The sequence below is a fragment of the Gadus morhua genome, chromosome 8 (genome assembly GCF_902167405.1).
Source record: "Gadus morhua chromosome 8, gadMor3.0, whole genome shotgun sequence".
NCBI lineage: Eukaryota > Metazoa > Chordata > Actinopteri > Gadiformes > Gadidae > Gadus > Gadus morhua.
This window is the reverse complement of record NC_044055.1, coordinates 6,814,587-6,831,535: the sequence shown is the minus strand read 5'-3', so window position 1 is coordinate 6,831,535 and position 16,949 is coordinate 6,814,587. Positions and strand designations below refer to the sequence as shown.

The 16,949-nt window shown below is 44.3% G+C and overlaps 3 protein-coding genes across 14 annotated transcripts in view; 1 reads left to right on the top strand and 2 right to left on the bottom strand.

The window, feature by feature from the left end:
* Window positions 1-1,371: 1,371 nt before the first annotated feature.
* Window positions 1,372-6,382, bottom strand: LOC115548456 (THAP domain-containing protein 4). Of its 2 annotated transcripts, XM_030363106.1 has the most exons (6): window positions 6,212-6,382; window positions 5,586-5,739; window positions 5,075-5,184; window positions 4,516-4,526; window positions 1,697-1,789; window positions 1,372-1,580 (listed from the first exon to the last, which is right to left on the bottom strand). In XM_030363106.1, the coding sequence occupies exons 1-6, from the start codon at window positions 6,234-6,236 to the stop codon at window positions 1,464-1,466; spliced, it is 510 nt and encodes a 169-aa protein (XP_030218966.1). In that variant the 5' UTR covers window positions 6,237-6,382; the 3' UTR covers window positions 1,372-1,463. The 2 variants fall into 2 exon arrangements, with proteins under 2 accessions (XP_030218966.1, XP_030218965.1); XM_030363105.1 differs by lacking the exons at window positions 1,372-1,580; window positions 1,697-1,789 and adding an exon at window positions 3,469-4,034 and having other exon boundaries at window positions 4,423-4,526.
* A 40-nt stretch (window positions 6,383-6,422) lies between these two features.
* agxtb (alanine--glyoxylate and serine--pyruvate aminotransferase b) lies at window positions 6,423-10,876 on the bottom strand. Its single transcript, XM_030363063.1, has 11 exons — window positions 10,534-10,876; window positions 10,155-10,347; window positions 9,907-9,971; window positions 9,574-9,674; window positions 9,045-9,115; window positions 8,859-8,943; window positions 8,486-8,584; window positions 8,129-8,198; window positions 7,603-7,698; window positions 7,176-7,304; window positions 6,423-6,853 (listed from the first exon to the last, which is right to left on the bottom strand). Exons 1-11 carry the CDS (start codon window positions 10,807-10,809, stop codon window positions 6,746-6,748), a joined length of 1,293 nt encoding a protein of 430 aa, XP_030218923.1. The 5' UTR covers window positions 10,810-10,876; the 3' UTR covers window positions 6,423-6,745.
* A 1,796-nt stretch (window positions 10,877-12,672) lies between these two features.
* kif1ab (kinesin family member 1Ab) overlaps window positions 12,673-16,949 on the top strand; it is a 36,816-nt gene continuing 32,539 nt past the window's right edge. For 6 of the 11 annotated variants that reach the window (XM_030363005.1, XM_030363002.1, XM_030363003.1 and 3 more), the window contains exons 1-4: window positions 12,674-13,064; window positions 14,090-14,302; window positions 16,582-16,655; window positions 16,763-16,942. In XM_030363005.1, the coding sequence (XP_030218865.1) occupies window positions 14,197-14,302; window positions 16,582-16,655; window positions 16,763-16,942 (360 nt within the window). In that variant the 5' untranslated portion in view covers window positions 12,674-13,064; window positions 14,090-14,196. Of the gene's footprint in view, window positions 13,065-13,172; window positions 13,279-14,089; window positions 14,303-16,581; window positions 16,656-16,762; window positions 16,943-16,949 lie in introns of those variants that run through there. The other 5 variants (XM_030362999.1, XM_030362996.1, XM_030363000.1 and 2 more) reach the window with 3 other exon arrangements.

The following is a 16,949-nucleotide window of genomic DNA, read 5'->3' as shown; positions in this document are numbered from 1 at the left end:
CCTGTCTGTCTGTCCGTCTGTGGGTAGCTTCACATCAGTCTGCTCAAACCGGGGTGTATGATCGGCTTTTTCCATTTTCTATCATTTACCTATTATGCAGGTATTTAGGGAAGAGAAAATCTGCAGTGCCATGTGGAAAAAAAATTACTTGAGGTTTAAATTCTGTGTTGACTAGAATCTGTAGTACTACACTAATTAAAATCCCCTTCTGAAAGCCTATTCAACAGATTATCTTTAATTTTGTAACAGGGTGGTACAGTTAGGATTTAGTTTCCACTTAGTGTTATAGTTGTCAACCAATGATGTTTGATATACCTGTTTGTAGATTCCGTTATAAATTTGGGATGGGAATGGGATTGCGGATGGTTTGCAAGGATTAGATTCTAGTGTGGCAATTGGCCACAGGGTGGCAGTATTGCTACTATAGTGCTACGCACAGTGCATCATGGTATTTTGTTTCTCGTGTTTACCAGTGGACTGGACATTGGACAACTCGTTGGTCTTTGCCGTGACGTGTGATGTGGCTCGGTTGTGTGTGAGTGGCCTCTGGACATTTGCTGCCGGTGGTTGCTGTTTGGAGCACTTATGATATGGCGATACCAGTGGGTATTGGTGGATGGCCGTGTTTATGATTTGCGGCGTCAGTCGCCAACGTGGGCGTATGGTTCAACGTGGTGTGTTCTGCACTGTGGGTTATAGAGGCTACAGGCGAAATAAGTCCGCTAGAAACTACGAGAGGGTTCGCTTGACCTAGTTCAAGTTGATGAAATGTAGGCCTAAGTGTAAGTTATTTAATGTACCGATCCATTTAATGTCCATTATAAAAGCTGTTCATGTTTAGGGGTGATATGAAAGGCCCACTTTATATTTCCTGATTAGTCAATACCACTGCCGTATTCATATTCCTTTATCCAATCGTTTTCTGGAAATTGGAGGTGAATATGTTAAGCACTGTTAGCATTCAAGCTAGTATAAACTCACTCAGGACTGAAAAGATGTCTTCCACAATAAATGCTACAAAAAACCCGAAGGTCATTGTGTCCTGTAGGCCTACTGCATCTAATTCCACGGGCTTCATGACGTTGATATCACCGTAACGGAGCCAATCATTTTGATTGCAAAGAAAACATAGAAATTCAAAACACTTAATACATTTTGTTCACGTGTTGAACTGTATGGCGGCCAAGTGAACAGCGAGATTCCATTTATATGTAGTGTAAATGCAACATGAAGTTAAGTCTCGTTTATACAAAACATGCTTATACATAAACAAACCATCCAATAGTGTATTCAATATTCTCCCCTATCCCTTGGGATGACCCATACCCAATGTGCAAAGCAACGTTTTGAGGTTGGAATATTGTTGCATGATTTTTTTTATTTCCGGACACATAAATTGCAGACTAGGTAATTTTTTTAAGTATCAACACAGAAAGTGGTCTTCGTATTTAAACTAATCTGCTTCAAGGCAAGCGACTGTAGGTGACTTGCAGATGCTGCGTCATTGGCTGCTTCTCCGTCGACATGGAAAGCGTCTGCTCCAGCTTCCCGTCTGGGTGGAGCTGGAACACTCTGGAGACCTGAGAAAAAATATATATTGGCAAGATAAAAATCATACTTTATGAAGAGACTTGTGAAAAATGTAATGAAAAAATAATGAATGGCTCGTTAGAGACGGTCCACACTGCGGCCATACCTCCTTGACGTGGGGCTCCTTGGCAAACGATGGCCTGGCCAGAGCTTGTGTATGTAGGCTCAGCTTCTTTCCCACCAGCTCCCCCTCCTCAACCTCCACTTCACTTCCCCGGGTGCAGTAAAGGTTTTCTGTTAACAGTGAGCCCCAATCAGTCGTGTTACACTTTAGGATTATGGGTAGTGTGGACATTGAATATAATTTGTTTTTCTAAAACCTTGATGCTTACGTCTTTAACTCGTGGCTTCTGCCGGAGCATGTACCATCGATTCACAATAAAACGGCGCGTGGTACGTAGACTATGAAAGGAATTTTTACTTCCGGAACCACTGTTGCGCTCTATGGGCTCACTCCTACTTAAGTGTTTGTAGTAACACAGTTTAAAAGAACGGCGTTAGGTAACGCCGTTATTTTTCAGAAACAGACTAATCTAACCAATTACTGTTACCGTCGTTACAACGCCGTTACGCCTCGTTTCCACATACGTACATTCTCGTATGCGATCCAACCGTCTCCGACCGAAAGTCCATTCATTCCTATATGTGATTCTCCGTGATGTCCGTTTTTCCTCCGAGACTAATCCCCTCCGTAAAATTTCTGTCCGGTATGTCTGTAATATACGTTCAAAAATTGTAACTTTCGCTGTCGTTTTACGGAGATACCATATGAAAGTTTTTATGTTTTTCACAAAACATGTAAATGTACCTGGCAGGGCAAACTCCTCGCCGATCTCTTTCCAAGCCTGGTTGGTTTTGTTTTTATCTCTGTATGTGTCGATCCTCATGTTCCAAAGTACCGGTCTCCTAAAAACGGCCATTATCATACGTTCCCCCATCTTTTTGGCTGTCCGTAAATAAATTCATGACTGTACGTAAAACACTAGCGACCCCTACGTAAATTTATGGAAGCACGGATACGAAACGAGGCGTTACCGCTACTGTACGTTAAATGCGGTGCGTTACTAATTGATTGAATACACTGCGTAATCCGAACGCACCACTGGCTCCAACACAAACTACTAGCGAGGAGACCGGGTTGAAGGGGACCTATTATGCCTTTTCGACTTTTATGACTTATAAACGTTGTTATAATTATTGATAGTCATGTTTAACCATACTAAAGTGTCAAATAATGACGGAACATGCATTTCGACGTATTCCCTAGTGACAGTCTTGGGTGGCTGTGCAGAGCGCTGAACACTCGGGACAACGTTTGCGATTCACTTATTCACATTTCCGGGAAATCATCTACGTAGAGGCACTCCTGCCGCGCCCCGATATGCCTGGTCAAATCTGCCCGCGTGCGCGCAAGGAATCGTTTTTTGTGTATGGTTGAACATGACTATCAATCATTATAACAACGATTATAGGTCATAAAAGTCGAAAAAGCATTATAGGTCCCCTTTAACGAGATAACCGTTTATGATTGGCTAAGGCAGTCATGTTTCATAGTAGCCAATCGGAGCCAGTGTTTTTACACACAAGCCAGGACACGCGCGCCACACACACGCACACGCCAAACAGATTCGATGAGGGACCAGAAATGGCGCGTCCGGAGCAATCCGATGAAAAGTTGGAATTTTCGGTAGCATTCGGCAGATGTTCCACAGCCTTTGCAACCAAGCAAATTTTAATTTGGTGGTTCCACTTTTTTTTGGAACTTTTTTAAAGTAACTTTCCCAACACTGTACTTAAACCGGTCCTTGGAGTTCTGTGCCCTGAGTGCATTTTGTACTTTGGTGGAATTCGATATGCCAAGTTATCTTACTGTGCTAGGACTGTCAATGTGCTTTATTAACCTCACTTGAGAAAAGGATAAGGTCCATTTTAAAACAAGCTCCACAGCCACAATGCATTGTGTTTTGCCACTTCGTGAAGCACCCTCATGACGGCATTCGTGTTAAACTGTATGGCGGCCAAGTGAACAGCGAGATTCCATTTATATGTAAATGCAACATGAATTCAAGTCTTGTCTATACAATACATGTTTATACATAAACAATAAAACCATTGAATAGTGCATGAGATGTTCTCCTTAATCCTTGGTGATTACCCATATGTGCAAAGCAAAGTTTTGAGGTTGAAATAATAAAGTGAACAGCGAGATTCCATTAATATGTAAATGCAACATGAATTCAAGTCTTGTCTTCCATTTCCGGCCACATAAATTGCAGATCAGGTAATTATTTTTTTCGCACAAACACAGAAGGTGGTCTTCGTATTCGTCAAGGCAAGCGACTGTAGGTGATGTGCAGGTGCTGCGTCATTGGCTGCTTGTCCGTTGACATGGAAACCGTCTGCTCCAGCTTCCCGTCTGGTTGGAGCTGGAACACTCTGGAGACCTGAGAAAAAATAAATAAAGGATAGAAGGGAGCAAGAATGGAAGACGTTTAAAAATTACATGCTGACCAGCCTGTCACACAGCAACTATGTATTGTCCATAAATTGGAGCATTATCGCTATTCCAAGATAAAAAGCTGAATTAATGCAACCCTACTGGTAAGGGTTATCAATCTTAATTTATATAGCGCCTTTTGTGCAAAATTGTAATACAAGGTGATTGATACAATGAAAATGAAGAATATGGATTAAGAGCTGAGCTGAATGAGGTTTCTTTTAAGATGGAGTCATACAGAAAGTTCCAATGCAGCTTTAATGCCATCAGACACAAGCCAGAGTCACTTGGGTAAATAAATGGCTTGTTAGAGACAGTTCACACTGCAGCCATACCTCCTTGACGTGGGGTTCCTTGGCAAACGATGTCCTGGCTAGAGCGTGGGTGTGCAGGCTCAGCTTCATTCCCACCAGCTCCCCCTCCTCAACCTCCACCAGTCCTGCACACAGAGTCTCAGCTGAAGCATATACACAATAGATACAACAGCAACCGTTCACCAAGTGGGCCATCACATCTTCTAGCAGACGCATCATTAAACGGGTGACATTATGCCACAAGGAGAGACTGTCATTGGCCATCACAAGCAGATTGAAAATCTGCCTTTTCCTGTGTCTAAGTGGCTCAGATCAGTCTACCAGCCTACCCAGTTGACTATCAAATGTTGCTTATCTATACGTCATAGGAGGACACGCCCACTTTTGATGTCAACAGAAATAGGCTGATTTTCAAACTGCTTCTAAGGGCTAATCACACTCGCATTATATCCCCCCTTTAAACTCAAAACTACTAAAAAGAAAGTCAGATGCATGCATTTTTCCGAAAGAGAGTGTACACACATTGGCGTTAAACTCAGTGTGCGTTGGCATGGGTGTCAAACTCTAGATACCAATCGGGCTACAGTCCCTCCATGGGATGTTGGCGTGTACTGCGCTATTGCATGTCAGGCAATTATTTTGAAGGCCGTGAATTAGGAACGTTGTTGGGTACCAGAGTTCTGTGCGACGATGAACGCCACTCGGTTGGTGCCCGTCTGCATTCGGATGAAGCCACACTCCCTGTGAAGTGGCTTCTTCGTCTCCACATCGGAGGCATTGAACCTGCGAACACAGGCGCAACAGAAACCTAGGCCGACGTCTATATCCACCACAGGGTGTACGCTACAATGGAGTCATTTGTGCTTTCACAAATCCAGAGATTGAACGAAGGATCATTAAATTGAATAAACCAAATATAGCAATAGCAAAAGGGTTGTCACAGGACAACTGCAGGTGTTGCTCATAGCACCAATTATGGGTCTGCTATTTTGATCTACCAGGTTGGGCCAATAATAGGCCGGGTTAGGTGCGTGTGAAGAGATCACCCAATGACCATGTGACTTTGTAAATAAAAGTAGCAGAGACATAATTACTGTTATCAGCGATAGGTGTGTTTGTCCTAAAATGACACCTATGAAAATGAAGTACTGCATTGTTTTTGAATGACCACTTAACGCACGCACATAAAGTTGATGATGGGCTGTCCCACTTGGGTGAAGTGGAGGGCCTCCGTGTAGCGGAAGGGCTTTAGGCTGGGGAAGGACCCCTCTCCGGGCTCGACTGATTCCCAGTTACCCAGGAGCCAATCAAGAGGAGAGATGGCTTCGTTCAGCTTAGCTAATGTTGGAAAACAGAAATAGAACACACACTTCGGGAGGTAGAAATGGATCATATGTATGCTTGCTAAATGTCCACAAGGTGCCAGTAGTTCAAGGTGAGGACACAAGCAGGCAGCACCAGGGAAACAAACGTTGTAGCGCAACATTGTTGAGCGCATGAATCAGACCCTTACGTAGACCTACACGGTTTATAAAAATATATAGATACCTCTTGGATTTTTTTTTATAGAACGGTCCAAGTAAAGTCAGATATATTAGGTGTTAAGGCAGCCTAGCATTTTAATACGTATTTATCTCAAACGAAAACCTTTAAAAATAATTCGGGTGTTGCAGCGTTCTCTATTAAAACAGGTTATATATATACGAGTATGCGGTCCATGGTGTTTTGCCTCGAACACAAGGATCTACTTTCTATGCATAAACAATAAAGGTCATGCTGTTGAAGACTAGAGTATATCGGAGCTTGTTACCTGGCTGGTGGAACGGGCACGCCATCGATAAGTTTGACCCGGCGGATCACTGATACAGATATCAATGAAGATCAAATACATCCGCGTTTGCGTCTGGATCATAAACCCGTGCTTTACGACATTAAAAAAGGATCATGGGAATTGTAGTGAAAACAGAATAAATATGTTGTCTTTTACGTCGTTGTGTGGGTTTCACAAGACAACTTTTTGATAAAATAGTGACCATTTTATTGACATCATACAATCATTTGAGCAATATGCATGCAGTGAAAATTCCATACACATGCATTTCACCCATAAACATTTACCCTTTTGCAGTGTGAAACATGTGGCTTGTTTATTTTTTTTATTAAGGAATCAATGTGTTCCAAAGCTCAAACATGAGCATCTGCTTCAGTATCATTCATATATTAGTTTAAACTTTCTCCTCATTTGATCGCCCAGGCCTGGGTTAGGTGTTCTGGGGGCCCGGGGGGGGACGACGACGACGACGACTGCATTCAGTGTCCAGTGCATGAGCATCCACCTCTCTGCTCAGACCTTGCTCTTTTTGCAGTTCTTGAGGGCATCTGCCAAGGCGTGCAGTGCCATGTCAGCGTTTGACTTCTTGCAGTTGTATCCCATCAGTCCAATGCGCATTACCTAATGGAATATAAAAATTAACAGTCAGGACTAAATTCAAATAATTATCAATCGTAGCCTGAATCTTAAAACCACATGTAATCACGCACACATACAAACACTCACAGCACCCACACACACACACACACACACACACACACACACACACACACACACACACACACACACACACACACACACACACACACACACACACACACACACATACCACACACACACACACACACATACCACGCACACACACACATACCACAAACACACACACACACACACTTACCCGCACACACACCGACACACATACACACACACCACCCGTCTTTACCATGCCGATGGAGGGCCCCAGGCCCCCGGTCATCTCCATGTTGTGGTTCTTCATCATGTACACCAGCAGCTCCCTCCAATTGTAGCCCTTGGGGATGGCGATGGTGGTCACCGAGGGCAGCCTCAGGTCCTGCAACAACCAGGCGTCACATGATATGTTTAACATAAACAGAACCAGTCATTAGTTGGTCATTTGTTACGCTTAGTATGGATTCTTCTGTACTGGGGTTCTGTCTAATGCAAGATTGGAATTGATGAATGTTATTTGTTATTTTATGAATAATATATTCGTGATAATAATCATTAATAATCTTTTTTCTTTATTATAGTATCTTGCATCATGCCCAATGTATAATATCCATGCATAAATTATATATATATATATATATATATATATTTTAAATCATTTGGGAACAATGGCAATTCACCTTATCACGGATGAAGAGGGTGAGGCCCAAGTCCTCCAGCCCCTTGTAGAGGTAGGCCGCCAGCTCCTTGTGTTGCCGCCAGGATTCCTCCAGCCCCTAGGGGGAGACAGAGACCAGAGCACCGTTGTGTCGTAATGCACCGCATTGCAACGTGACCTTGACGAACAAACCCAGGCCCGGTGCCACGAGGGGGCAAAAGGATGCAATGCCTCCTCGGTACAGACATTGTGCCCCCTAAGTTTAGGATCCATATTCGGTGTCTCTATTACCCACTAATGCATCAGAGTTATTTACCAGCTGGAAAAAACTATTTGTGATTGGCCATCCCAAAAGAAGGGCGGGGCCAGTTAAAGTTATGTACATAAAAATAAATATGTTTCACTGAGCAGCTGAATCGAATATCTGAATCAAAAAAGATGCAGCCGGGTTGGGCTTGTATCATTCTGTTATTATTCAGCTTTTTGGAAATGCGTTCTTGTGTGAGTTCTTCAATATGTTAAAGTTTTGGAAGTTGTAGCATGCGTACCTTCTCAGCAAGAATGGCCAGACTCTCTCTTAAGGAAAAGAACCCAGAAACGGGGCCTGTGTGGTGGTATCTAAAACAAACGGTGAACAGTGATCATTCATGGCTGTTATATAACGTATTCTTGGTGCCCTGCGGGTTGAAACAGTTTGGACTTTGGGTTGCTGCCATACCCTGCTGATATATTTAACCAAAACGTTACATAATAACAATAATAAACAATATTTAGTCAGCGCTTTTCTAAACAACAAACACAAACACACAGGGCAAACTAAATGGGGTCATTTCAGAGCACCCTCTATGGTTTACGTGCGTTTCAGTTGAGGTCACACACTGCATAGTTGATGGTAGTGGACTTACGCTCGGACTGTCTGGCCATCGCAACCCCAGTAGTTGGAAAGATGAGTCATATCCAAGAGGTAGGATACAGGCTTGGTTTTCCTGTTAAACATCTTGTCACTGGAGAGGGGGTAACAAGGTGTGTTATTGATATTGATTACTGGGACCCATAGTTCTGTTTTTGAATTTCATGCATCATTTCTTTTCTTTATTTACGCACGCACGCACGTGGACACACACACACACTCACACGCACGCGCACACACACACACACACACACACACACACACACACACACACACACACACACACACACACACACACACACACACACACACACACACACACACACACACACACACACACAACAAAAACACACACATAGTCTCTTTACCATGCTCTTTCGTTGAAGGAAATGGGAGCTGTTCCCGGGGGCGAATTTAAAGCTTTCTGAGAGCCAGTGTACAGTATGTCAATTTCTAGAAAGAGGGTATATACAAGTTAATCATGATCCACAAACACACAAAAACACACTTGCCCTCATGTGTATCAAAACACGCACGCACACAGTGACCCTTACTTTGGCTGTCCATGAAGATGGGTGCTGCCCCCATTGACGCAACAGTGTCAACCAGGAAGAGACAGTTGTGCCTTGGAAAAGAAAAAAGTCATGATTTGATTTGATTTGCCCTTAGGGGAGTGTTAGATTTCAGCTTATTTCTAAACTGTTCGGACAGACTCTGCGTTGTGTATTTTCAGTCGTAGTAGTAATTCTTGAAGTCGAAATCAAAGCAGCTTGACAGGTTGGATTAGAGGGTGGAATGGATGGTTTATTTTCCAGGAATACAGCGAGATACAGATTTAGGTTGAATAATCTATAGTGGACCCGGTGGTCGATGACTTGTTTCCTTGGCTGTCGAACCCTCTACTCGTCGAACCAAAGGGTTGGGGCGAGTATTATACAAAAAGGGGATAGATGAATAACACGTAGACAGACGCACTCTCAGCCTTGATAAGGTATCTGGCCCTAGCTATGTCCCAGAGGACCAGGTCGGTTCAACCTTGTTGAAACACGCAAGCTCACAATGTATTGTTGGAGGAGAGCCTACTTTTGACAAATGTCTCCGATGCCGTCCATGGGGTGACAGAGACCGGCAGAGGACTCTCCGTGTGTGAGGAAGAACAGCACCGGCTTGTGTTTGGCCATGGCCTACGAAACATGAAAGACCCCTAGCATGAAGTTAGCCGGCTCAACTGCATTATGTGTATATTGTCTTTTAAATGATGTATAGTTTGATCTTAAGTACAATGTACATTAAATGTCATATACACATATACATACATACACATATCTGTATAGACAGACTTTTTGCCATATCATACCATAAATAACATTAATAAGCCTATCGAACATCCTTAGGAAGCATTTAGGCCTATAGTACCTGTTCAATTTCCGTATTGGAGAAAAGTTGCCCTGGTGTTTTTACCATTCTATGTACATTAGCACCTACAAAGGAAAACAAAAATCAATATTATCGTAGCAACCAGCGGATCATGTCAATAGCCTCACTGTAGTTTATATATCGATAATTGATTGATATATAGTCACATATAGATCTAAATTAACATCGATGGTCCCCTTTGCGGACGGAGCGGGTCCCCTCGTAAAACCGTGCGTAAAAAGACCTACCCATTCGCTCGGCTATTTCCGCTACTCGTTCTCCCCAGATGCCGTTGACGGCAACAAGCACACTTTCTCCAGGTTCCACTGTGTTAAAAACGGCACACTCCATGGCAGCATGACCAGAGCCACTCATGGATATCGTCATGTTGTTTTCGGTCTGGAAGATGTATTGAATCCCTTTCTTGATGTCGTTCATGATCTGGTAAGATTAAGTGGAAAACCACAGACAGGTTAGACCTTATTCTTTATAACATATTAGTAAATAAATAAATATTAAATCACATTATTATAAACGATGCGTTTTGAGATTAGATGTATAGGCCTAGTCGTCATGGAATGAAGTCTATTAATGAAAAAAATGGAAAACCAAATACCCAGCATTTACCTCATACATTTCTGGGTGCAAATGACCGATTATCGGCCTGCCCCCGGCCGCTAGAACACGTGGCGGGACGTTGGAAGGCCCCGGTCCAAACAGGTAACGGTTTGGGACTTCGAGCGGCCGCAGGAGGGCCGCGGGAGGCGGGATAGTCAGGGAAGACATCGAGCGATCCAGGCGCATGAGTAGCGGCGCGCTCCTAGGGGCCAGCGAACTCTCCAGGGCCGCTGCCGTGTTTTGCGCCAGCAGCGCGCCCCGGCTGAACACTGCCCTCTGCATCATTGCTGGAGATCCTCGTTCCTGGGAATGCTAGAGTACTTCGGACAGACTGACCTCGAATCGGACATTTGGCGAAGATTTAAAACAAAGTTCTTTGACCTATTGGTCCCAGAGCCATTTGCGTCACTCACGCAATAGATGGGGGTGGTTTTGAGGGGTGTGTGTGTGTGTGTGTGTGTGTGTGTGTGTGTGTGTGTGTGTGTGTGTGTGTGTGTGTGTGTGCGCGCGCGCGTGCGTGCGTGCGTGCGTGCGTGCGTGTGTGTGTGTGTGTGTGTGTTCTATCAAAATCATTGATGATACGTTAACAGCTATGAGATGTTCAATGTTTGACTTTGGATAAGGAGAGTTAATGTTACTGTTTCGGTTAAGTTGGAAGGTCCATAAATAAGTGGATAAAATGATTACATAATATTATGTTCATTTGAGAAAAAAGACAAAAGTGTAAGATAAGAAGATTTATGATCCAATACATAGCGATTTGTAAACAGCTAATCAGAGTGTCAGAGTCAGAGAGGAGTGTTCCTGTTTCAAGAGACATGATTGGCTGAGCAGACAGTCCCAGTTTCTATACATTTTGGGGTTATTGAATGTAATTGAAAAAAACATCACATTATATTATCATTACTTGAGATTTGTTTTTAATTTGTTACAATATGAAAGCTACAGTGATAGAAATAATATCAAGAACACTCTTTGTCAACAAATACTCCCAAAAGCTCAGAAAGTCTCGCAAAAAAACTGTTACATTGGTAATGACTAACTGCCCGTTCACCTCAAGGTCCAATGCCATGCATCTGGTTCAAACAAGATTATGGCCATGGTTGCACTTGCACTCTAGACCATATGTCCCTAAACTCAAGTTACAAAGCGTTTTATTACACCTTGGAAAAAAGGACAAGAATCGAACACAAAATCGAACAAGAATTGTAAAAAATTGTAATTATATAAGAAAAACATTAGAATAGCATTTGTTTATATTTCTCTAACTGCAACTTTTTGGGTTAGAGAGAATATCCTATGAGGTAAATGATTACTTCACATCACCCTAACCTCGATAAATAAATATGAGTTGTGTTGTTTACCCCCTCATTGGCCTTTGCTCCACAGCAAGGGCCCCAGCACATTAGCCCCCCAGAGATAAAGAGAGATAGAGAGAGAGAGATAGAGAGATAGAGAGAGAGAGAGAGAGAGAGAGAGAGAGAGAGAGAGAGAGAGAGAGAGAGAGAGAGAGAGAGAGAGAGAGAGAGAGAGAGAGAGAGAGAGAGAGAGACACACACACACACACAGAATGTTAAACAGGGAGGGAGAGAGAGAGCGAGAGAGAGAGAGAGAGAGAGAGAGAGAGAGAGAGAGAGAGAGAGAGAGAGAGAGAGAGCGGAGGGGGAGGAAGAGCGAGAGAGAGAGAGACATAAAGAGATAGAGAATTGTAGCTTCAGACCTATAATAAATGTATGCGTTCAACTTATTATTGAGTCCGATAACCTGAACAATTCTACCTTATGACACAGTGGGTACGGAGAAGATAACAACTAGGCCTATAGCACACAGGTCAAACATTTACACAAATAGTACACACAAAAATAGTTTCTGGGGTAGCAAGACTCAAATAAGAAGACCAATAAACATCTTATCGTCTGCATTGTTAATAAAACCGTGTAATTAAAGGCCTCCAGAGAACCAAATAAAGAGGCCTGGAGACATAACATCATGTGTTAATTGTCCACTGTTAAAGTGCCCCTGCACTGTCGTCCCCGCTGTATCAGACCGAACGAGCTGCGTTGCTCTGGCTCGCTGCATCCCACTGCGATGATGCTGATGCTGATGTCATCATCCTATTCCCTAAACATCCCCGTCACAGTCTGTTCGGCCATTTCCCACCCCCTGCCTCCCCCCGCAGATATACAAGGGCGGGCCGCAGTCGCAGCACACCGCCTGTACACCCATCCTCCTAGTTAACCATCTGCTCAGTCTCCAGCTCCAGCCCTGCCTCCTCCTCCTCCTCCAGATGTTTTCCGCCCTCTGATTGACGCAGCACCATCTTCCAGACTCCAGCTCGTCCATCCCCAGTAAACTCGGTCCGAGCATCACTCGAATCGCTCGCTACAGGGGCGGATTCGACACGCATGGATGCGCTACGGGATGCTGTTCGCTGATGGAACAGAGGGAGAAGAAAAATAAATAACAGGAAACATCGGATGACGCCCATATATTTTTTGTAACATTATAAGCAGCCGCGGTCGTCGAGTCTGGGCGTTTAGGTAAGATGATGATGACTATTTCTGACGAGGTGGCATAGTGGCGCAGAGGTGGCCAGGCTGGCAGGCTCCTCCTCATGATGTGCGTTGTCTATGTTGGTGTTTTTCCTTTGCCTTGTGTCATCTGAGCTTAAACACAGACCGTAGAGACATGCGCTAGAATGTCAACAATTTCCTAAATGGTTGAATCGAGGCTACCGTCGAAGATGGAGTGAAGGTATAGCCTACGATGATCTTACGAGCTTGAATTGGTGTATATCAGTTGACATGGCATAATTTCGTAAAGTAACTACCTCCCAAAAAGCCATGGTGACAATTCTAAATAATAACACAAAATGGTGTGCGTTTTGACGCAGCGGTGGAGTAGGGTTGGTGCTGATGGAGGCGATGTTTACACGGACGGTATTGGAGCACAGCAGCGGCCTGCAGGAGCGCTTTTGAGGTGCGGCAGGCCAGCAAGATGGAGGGGAAAATATTTACATTCCATCGACTGCGATGAGAGAAAATTGTCATCGCATGTTGTAGGCGCGGTTGCGTCGCGATTTGGTGGCATGCCATGTGTCCGTTAAGGCGTTTTCCCCCTCTATTTTGGGAATGAAAGCGTAAATTCTCGCGGAAAGCAGAGGCAGGTGATTTTAGGTGGGGAAGAGAACACGCAGCCATTTTATTGTAGAATTGCAATGATGGTAGTCTCAATGATGCTCTTTCCAGCTTCTTGTGGCACGTCGATACGGTTTTTTTCGCTGGTGCAGTGTCTACAGTCTAGCTATGATAAATACTAAACACAATCTGCTGCCATTAGATGTATAGGCCTATAATATGTATGGAGCTATGCTTATGCTTATGACGAACGCAGCTGCATGGACTAATCAGAAAACCTACTGCCAACAAATAGGCCCACTATATTTGTTAATGCATATTTATTTGTGTTGGGACAGAGACCCGCAACACAACGTATTTCGAAAACACTGAACGGCACTTCAACAAGTGATGTCACTCAGTCCTATGTTCCTAAATGTGTCTTATAGGTGCTTGGTGTCGCGTGGTTGAGCCGGCCTCTTACAGATCGACAGACAGTCTTCTTGCAGTAGCAGCATCGTCAACCCTTACCCCCCCCCCCCCACCCACTGGCACCATGGCTACGGCCTCTGTCAAGGTGGCGGTGAGGGTCCGGCCCTTCAACTCCAGAGAAATGGGGAAGGACAGCAAGTGCATCATCCAGATGTCGGGGAACACCACCAGTGAGTATCAGCTGCCTGTCATCCCCTACCCTTAAGACACTGAAGCCTATGGAGCGGAGGGAGAAACAACAACAAACTAAAGACTGTGAGGACATAACATATCAAACTAAAGACTGGAGCAGAGAGGAAATAACATAACAAACTAAAGGCTGTGAGGACATAACATATCAAACTAAAGACTGGAGCAGAGAGGACTTAACATAACAAACTAAACACTGTGAGGACATAACATATCAAACTAAAGACTGGAGCAGAGAGGAAATAACATAACAAACTAAAGGCTGTGAGGACATAGCATAACAAACTAAAGACTGGAGCAGAGAGGACTTAACATAACAAACTAAAGACTGTGAGGACATAGCATAACAAACTAAAGACTGGAGCAGAGAGGACTTAACATAACAAACTAAACACTGTGAGGACATAGCATAACAAACTAAAGACTGGAGCAGAGAGGACTTAACATAACAAACTAAACACTGTGAGGACATAGCATAACAAACTTAAGACTGTGAGGAGAGAGAAGACATAATATAACAAATGAAGACTGATTCAGAGAGGATAATTAAAATGAAGCCTCTTCCCAAGGCATTAAATCAACAACTACATCGTCAACTACCACTCAGCATGCATAGAAGTGATTCAATAAATAATTAAAAGCCTAAAACAACTACGCAGAGTTCTCTTCGTACTAGTTCACCTGAGTCCATCTTTTAAAGTAGGAACTCTGCTGTACATTCCCACGCAACTCAAGGGCTTATACAAGGCTAAAGTACACAAAGAAAGTGGCTTTAAACCTTTGAGTTTTAATATGTTAAAGCTCACTCAGATTATGAATCACTTCCCACTTGGTCCTATTTGGAGACCTTGTCTGTGTGGCGCTCATCGTGGTAGTGGGGAGGCTGGAGAGAAGTATGCAGGGTGCCTGCCATCCAAAGGCAGACTAACAAAGGCCTTTGTCAGAGCTAAGGGTTGTAGCTCGCCAGCGTGTGTGAACGGTGTGTGTGTGTACGTTGTGTGTACATTTGGTGTGTGTGCGTATGGTGTGAGTGTGTGTGTGTGTGTGTGTATGAACGGTGTGTGTGTACGGTGTTTGTTCATATGGTGTGTGTGTGTGTGTGTGTGTGTGTGTGTGTGTGTGTGTGTGTGTTTGTGTGTGTGTGTGTGTGTGTGTGTGTGTGTGTGTGTGTGTGTGTGTGTGTGTGTGTGTGTGTGTGTGTGTGTGCGTGTGTTGTGTGTGTTTGTGTGAAGTGATCTCTATAGTTCTTGACTCTCATCACACCAGCCACAGGAACCAAAGGCTTCCTTGTTTGTGTGTGTGGATTGTGTGTGTTTCTGGATGTGTGAGAGTGGGAGTGTGTGTCTGTCTATGTAACTGAGAGCGAAAAAAAAGTGTGTATTTCGGTGTGAGAGTGTGTCTCTCCGTGTGAGTGAGTTTGTGTGTGTGTGTGTGTGTTTGTGTGTGTGTGTGTGTGTGTGTGTGTGTGTGTGTGTGTGTGTGTGTGTGTGTGTGTGTGTGTGTGTGTGTGTGTGTGTGTGTGTGTGTGTGTGTGTTGCCGGGGATACGGCCGAGCCTTTGTGCCTGTTACTGTTTCGATGATGACCTCATTCTCGAGTGTTAAAGAAACAGCTGATTAACAGTTCTGTTGTGTCAGCCTGTCTTTGAGTACCAGCCCCACATGTGAATCCTACCTCTTCTCGATGTTAGTAATCCACTTTTGTTGTTGGAATTGTCCGCAAGGGGCTTTTGTGAATCTGTTCAGAATCCATTTAGTCCTGGTTCTAGTAAGTGTCAAAGGCCTATTGAGAGAGAGAGAGAGAGAGAGAGAGAGAGAGAGAGAGAGAGAGAGAGAGAGAGAGAGAGAGAGAGAGAGAGAGAGAGAGAGAGAGAGAGAGGGAGAGAGAGAGAGAGAGAGAGAGAGAGAGAGAGAGAGAGAGAGAGAGAGAGAGAGAGAGAGAGAGAGAGAGAGAGAGAGAGAGAGAGAGAGAGAGAGAGAGAGAGAGAGAGAGAGAGAGAGAGAGAGAGAGAGAGAGGTGGGGGAGGGAGAGGGAGAGAGAGAGAGAGAGAGAGAGAGAGAGAGAGAGAGAGAGAGAGAGGTGGGGGAGGGAGAGAGAGAAAGAGGGAGACAGAGAGAGAGAAATGGGGGGGGGAAGAGACGGGGGGGGGGGAGAGAGGGAGGGGGAGAGACAAGGGAGAAACAAATAGGGCAAAGAGAGTTCTTCAAACTTCTGGATGTCCCTGTAAACTCTGTCTAATCACCCACTCTCTTTACTTCCAGCCATACTGAACCCCAAACAGCCTAAAGAGAACAAAAGCTTCAATTTTGACCACTCTTACTGGTCACACACCACGGTAAGTGTCACTATCTTAACCCCCCCCCCCCCCCACCCCCGAACTGACGGTGAAACATTTGTCCTCTTTGCCATGAGTCCTGACGTCTGTCCCCTCTGTGTCTTCAGCCAGAGGACAGCAACTTTGCGTCCCAGGTTCAGGTGTACAGGGACATCGGGGAGGAGATGCTGCTCCACGCCTTCGAAGGCTACAACGTCTGCATCTTTGCCTACGGACAAACCGGATCGGGGAAGAGCTACACCATGATGGGCCGACAGGAGAAGGACCAGATTGGAATCATTCCTCTGGTACGCA

Bases quoted from the DNA above. Each gene is read 5' to 3' on its own strand.
- agxtb (XM_030363063.1), bottom strand. From the start codon at position 10,809: ATGATGCAGAGGGCAGTGTTCAGCCGGGGCGCGCTGCTGGCGCAAAAC. The intron at 10,348-10,533 runs GTAAATGCTGGG...TAATCTTACCAG, and splicing joins TGCACCCAGAAATGTATGAG to ATCATGAACGACATCAAGAA. The intron at 7,699-8,128 runs GTACGCATGCTA...GTCTCCCCCTAG, and splicing joins TGGCCATTCTTGCTGAGAAG to GGGCTGGAGGAATCCTGGCG.
- LOC115548456 (XM_030363106.1), bottom strand. From the start codon at position 6,236: ATGGCGTGCCCGTTCCACCAGCCAG. The intron at 5,740-6,211 runs GTAACAAGCTCC...TTCCAACATTAG, and splicing joins GTGCCCGTTCCACCAGCCAG to CTAAGCTGAACGAAGCCATC. The intron at 1,581-1,696 runs GTATGGCCGCAG...ATTTTTTCTCAG, and splicing joins AGGAGCCCCACGTCAAGGAG to GTCTCCAGAGTGTTCCAGCT.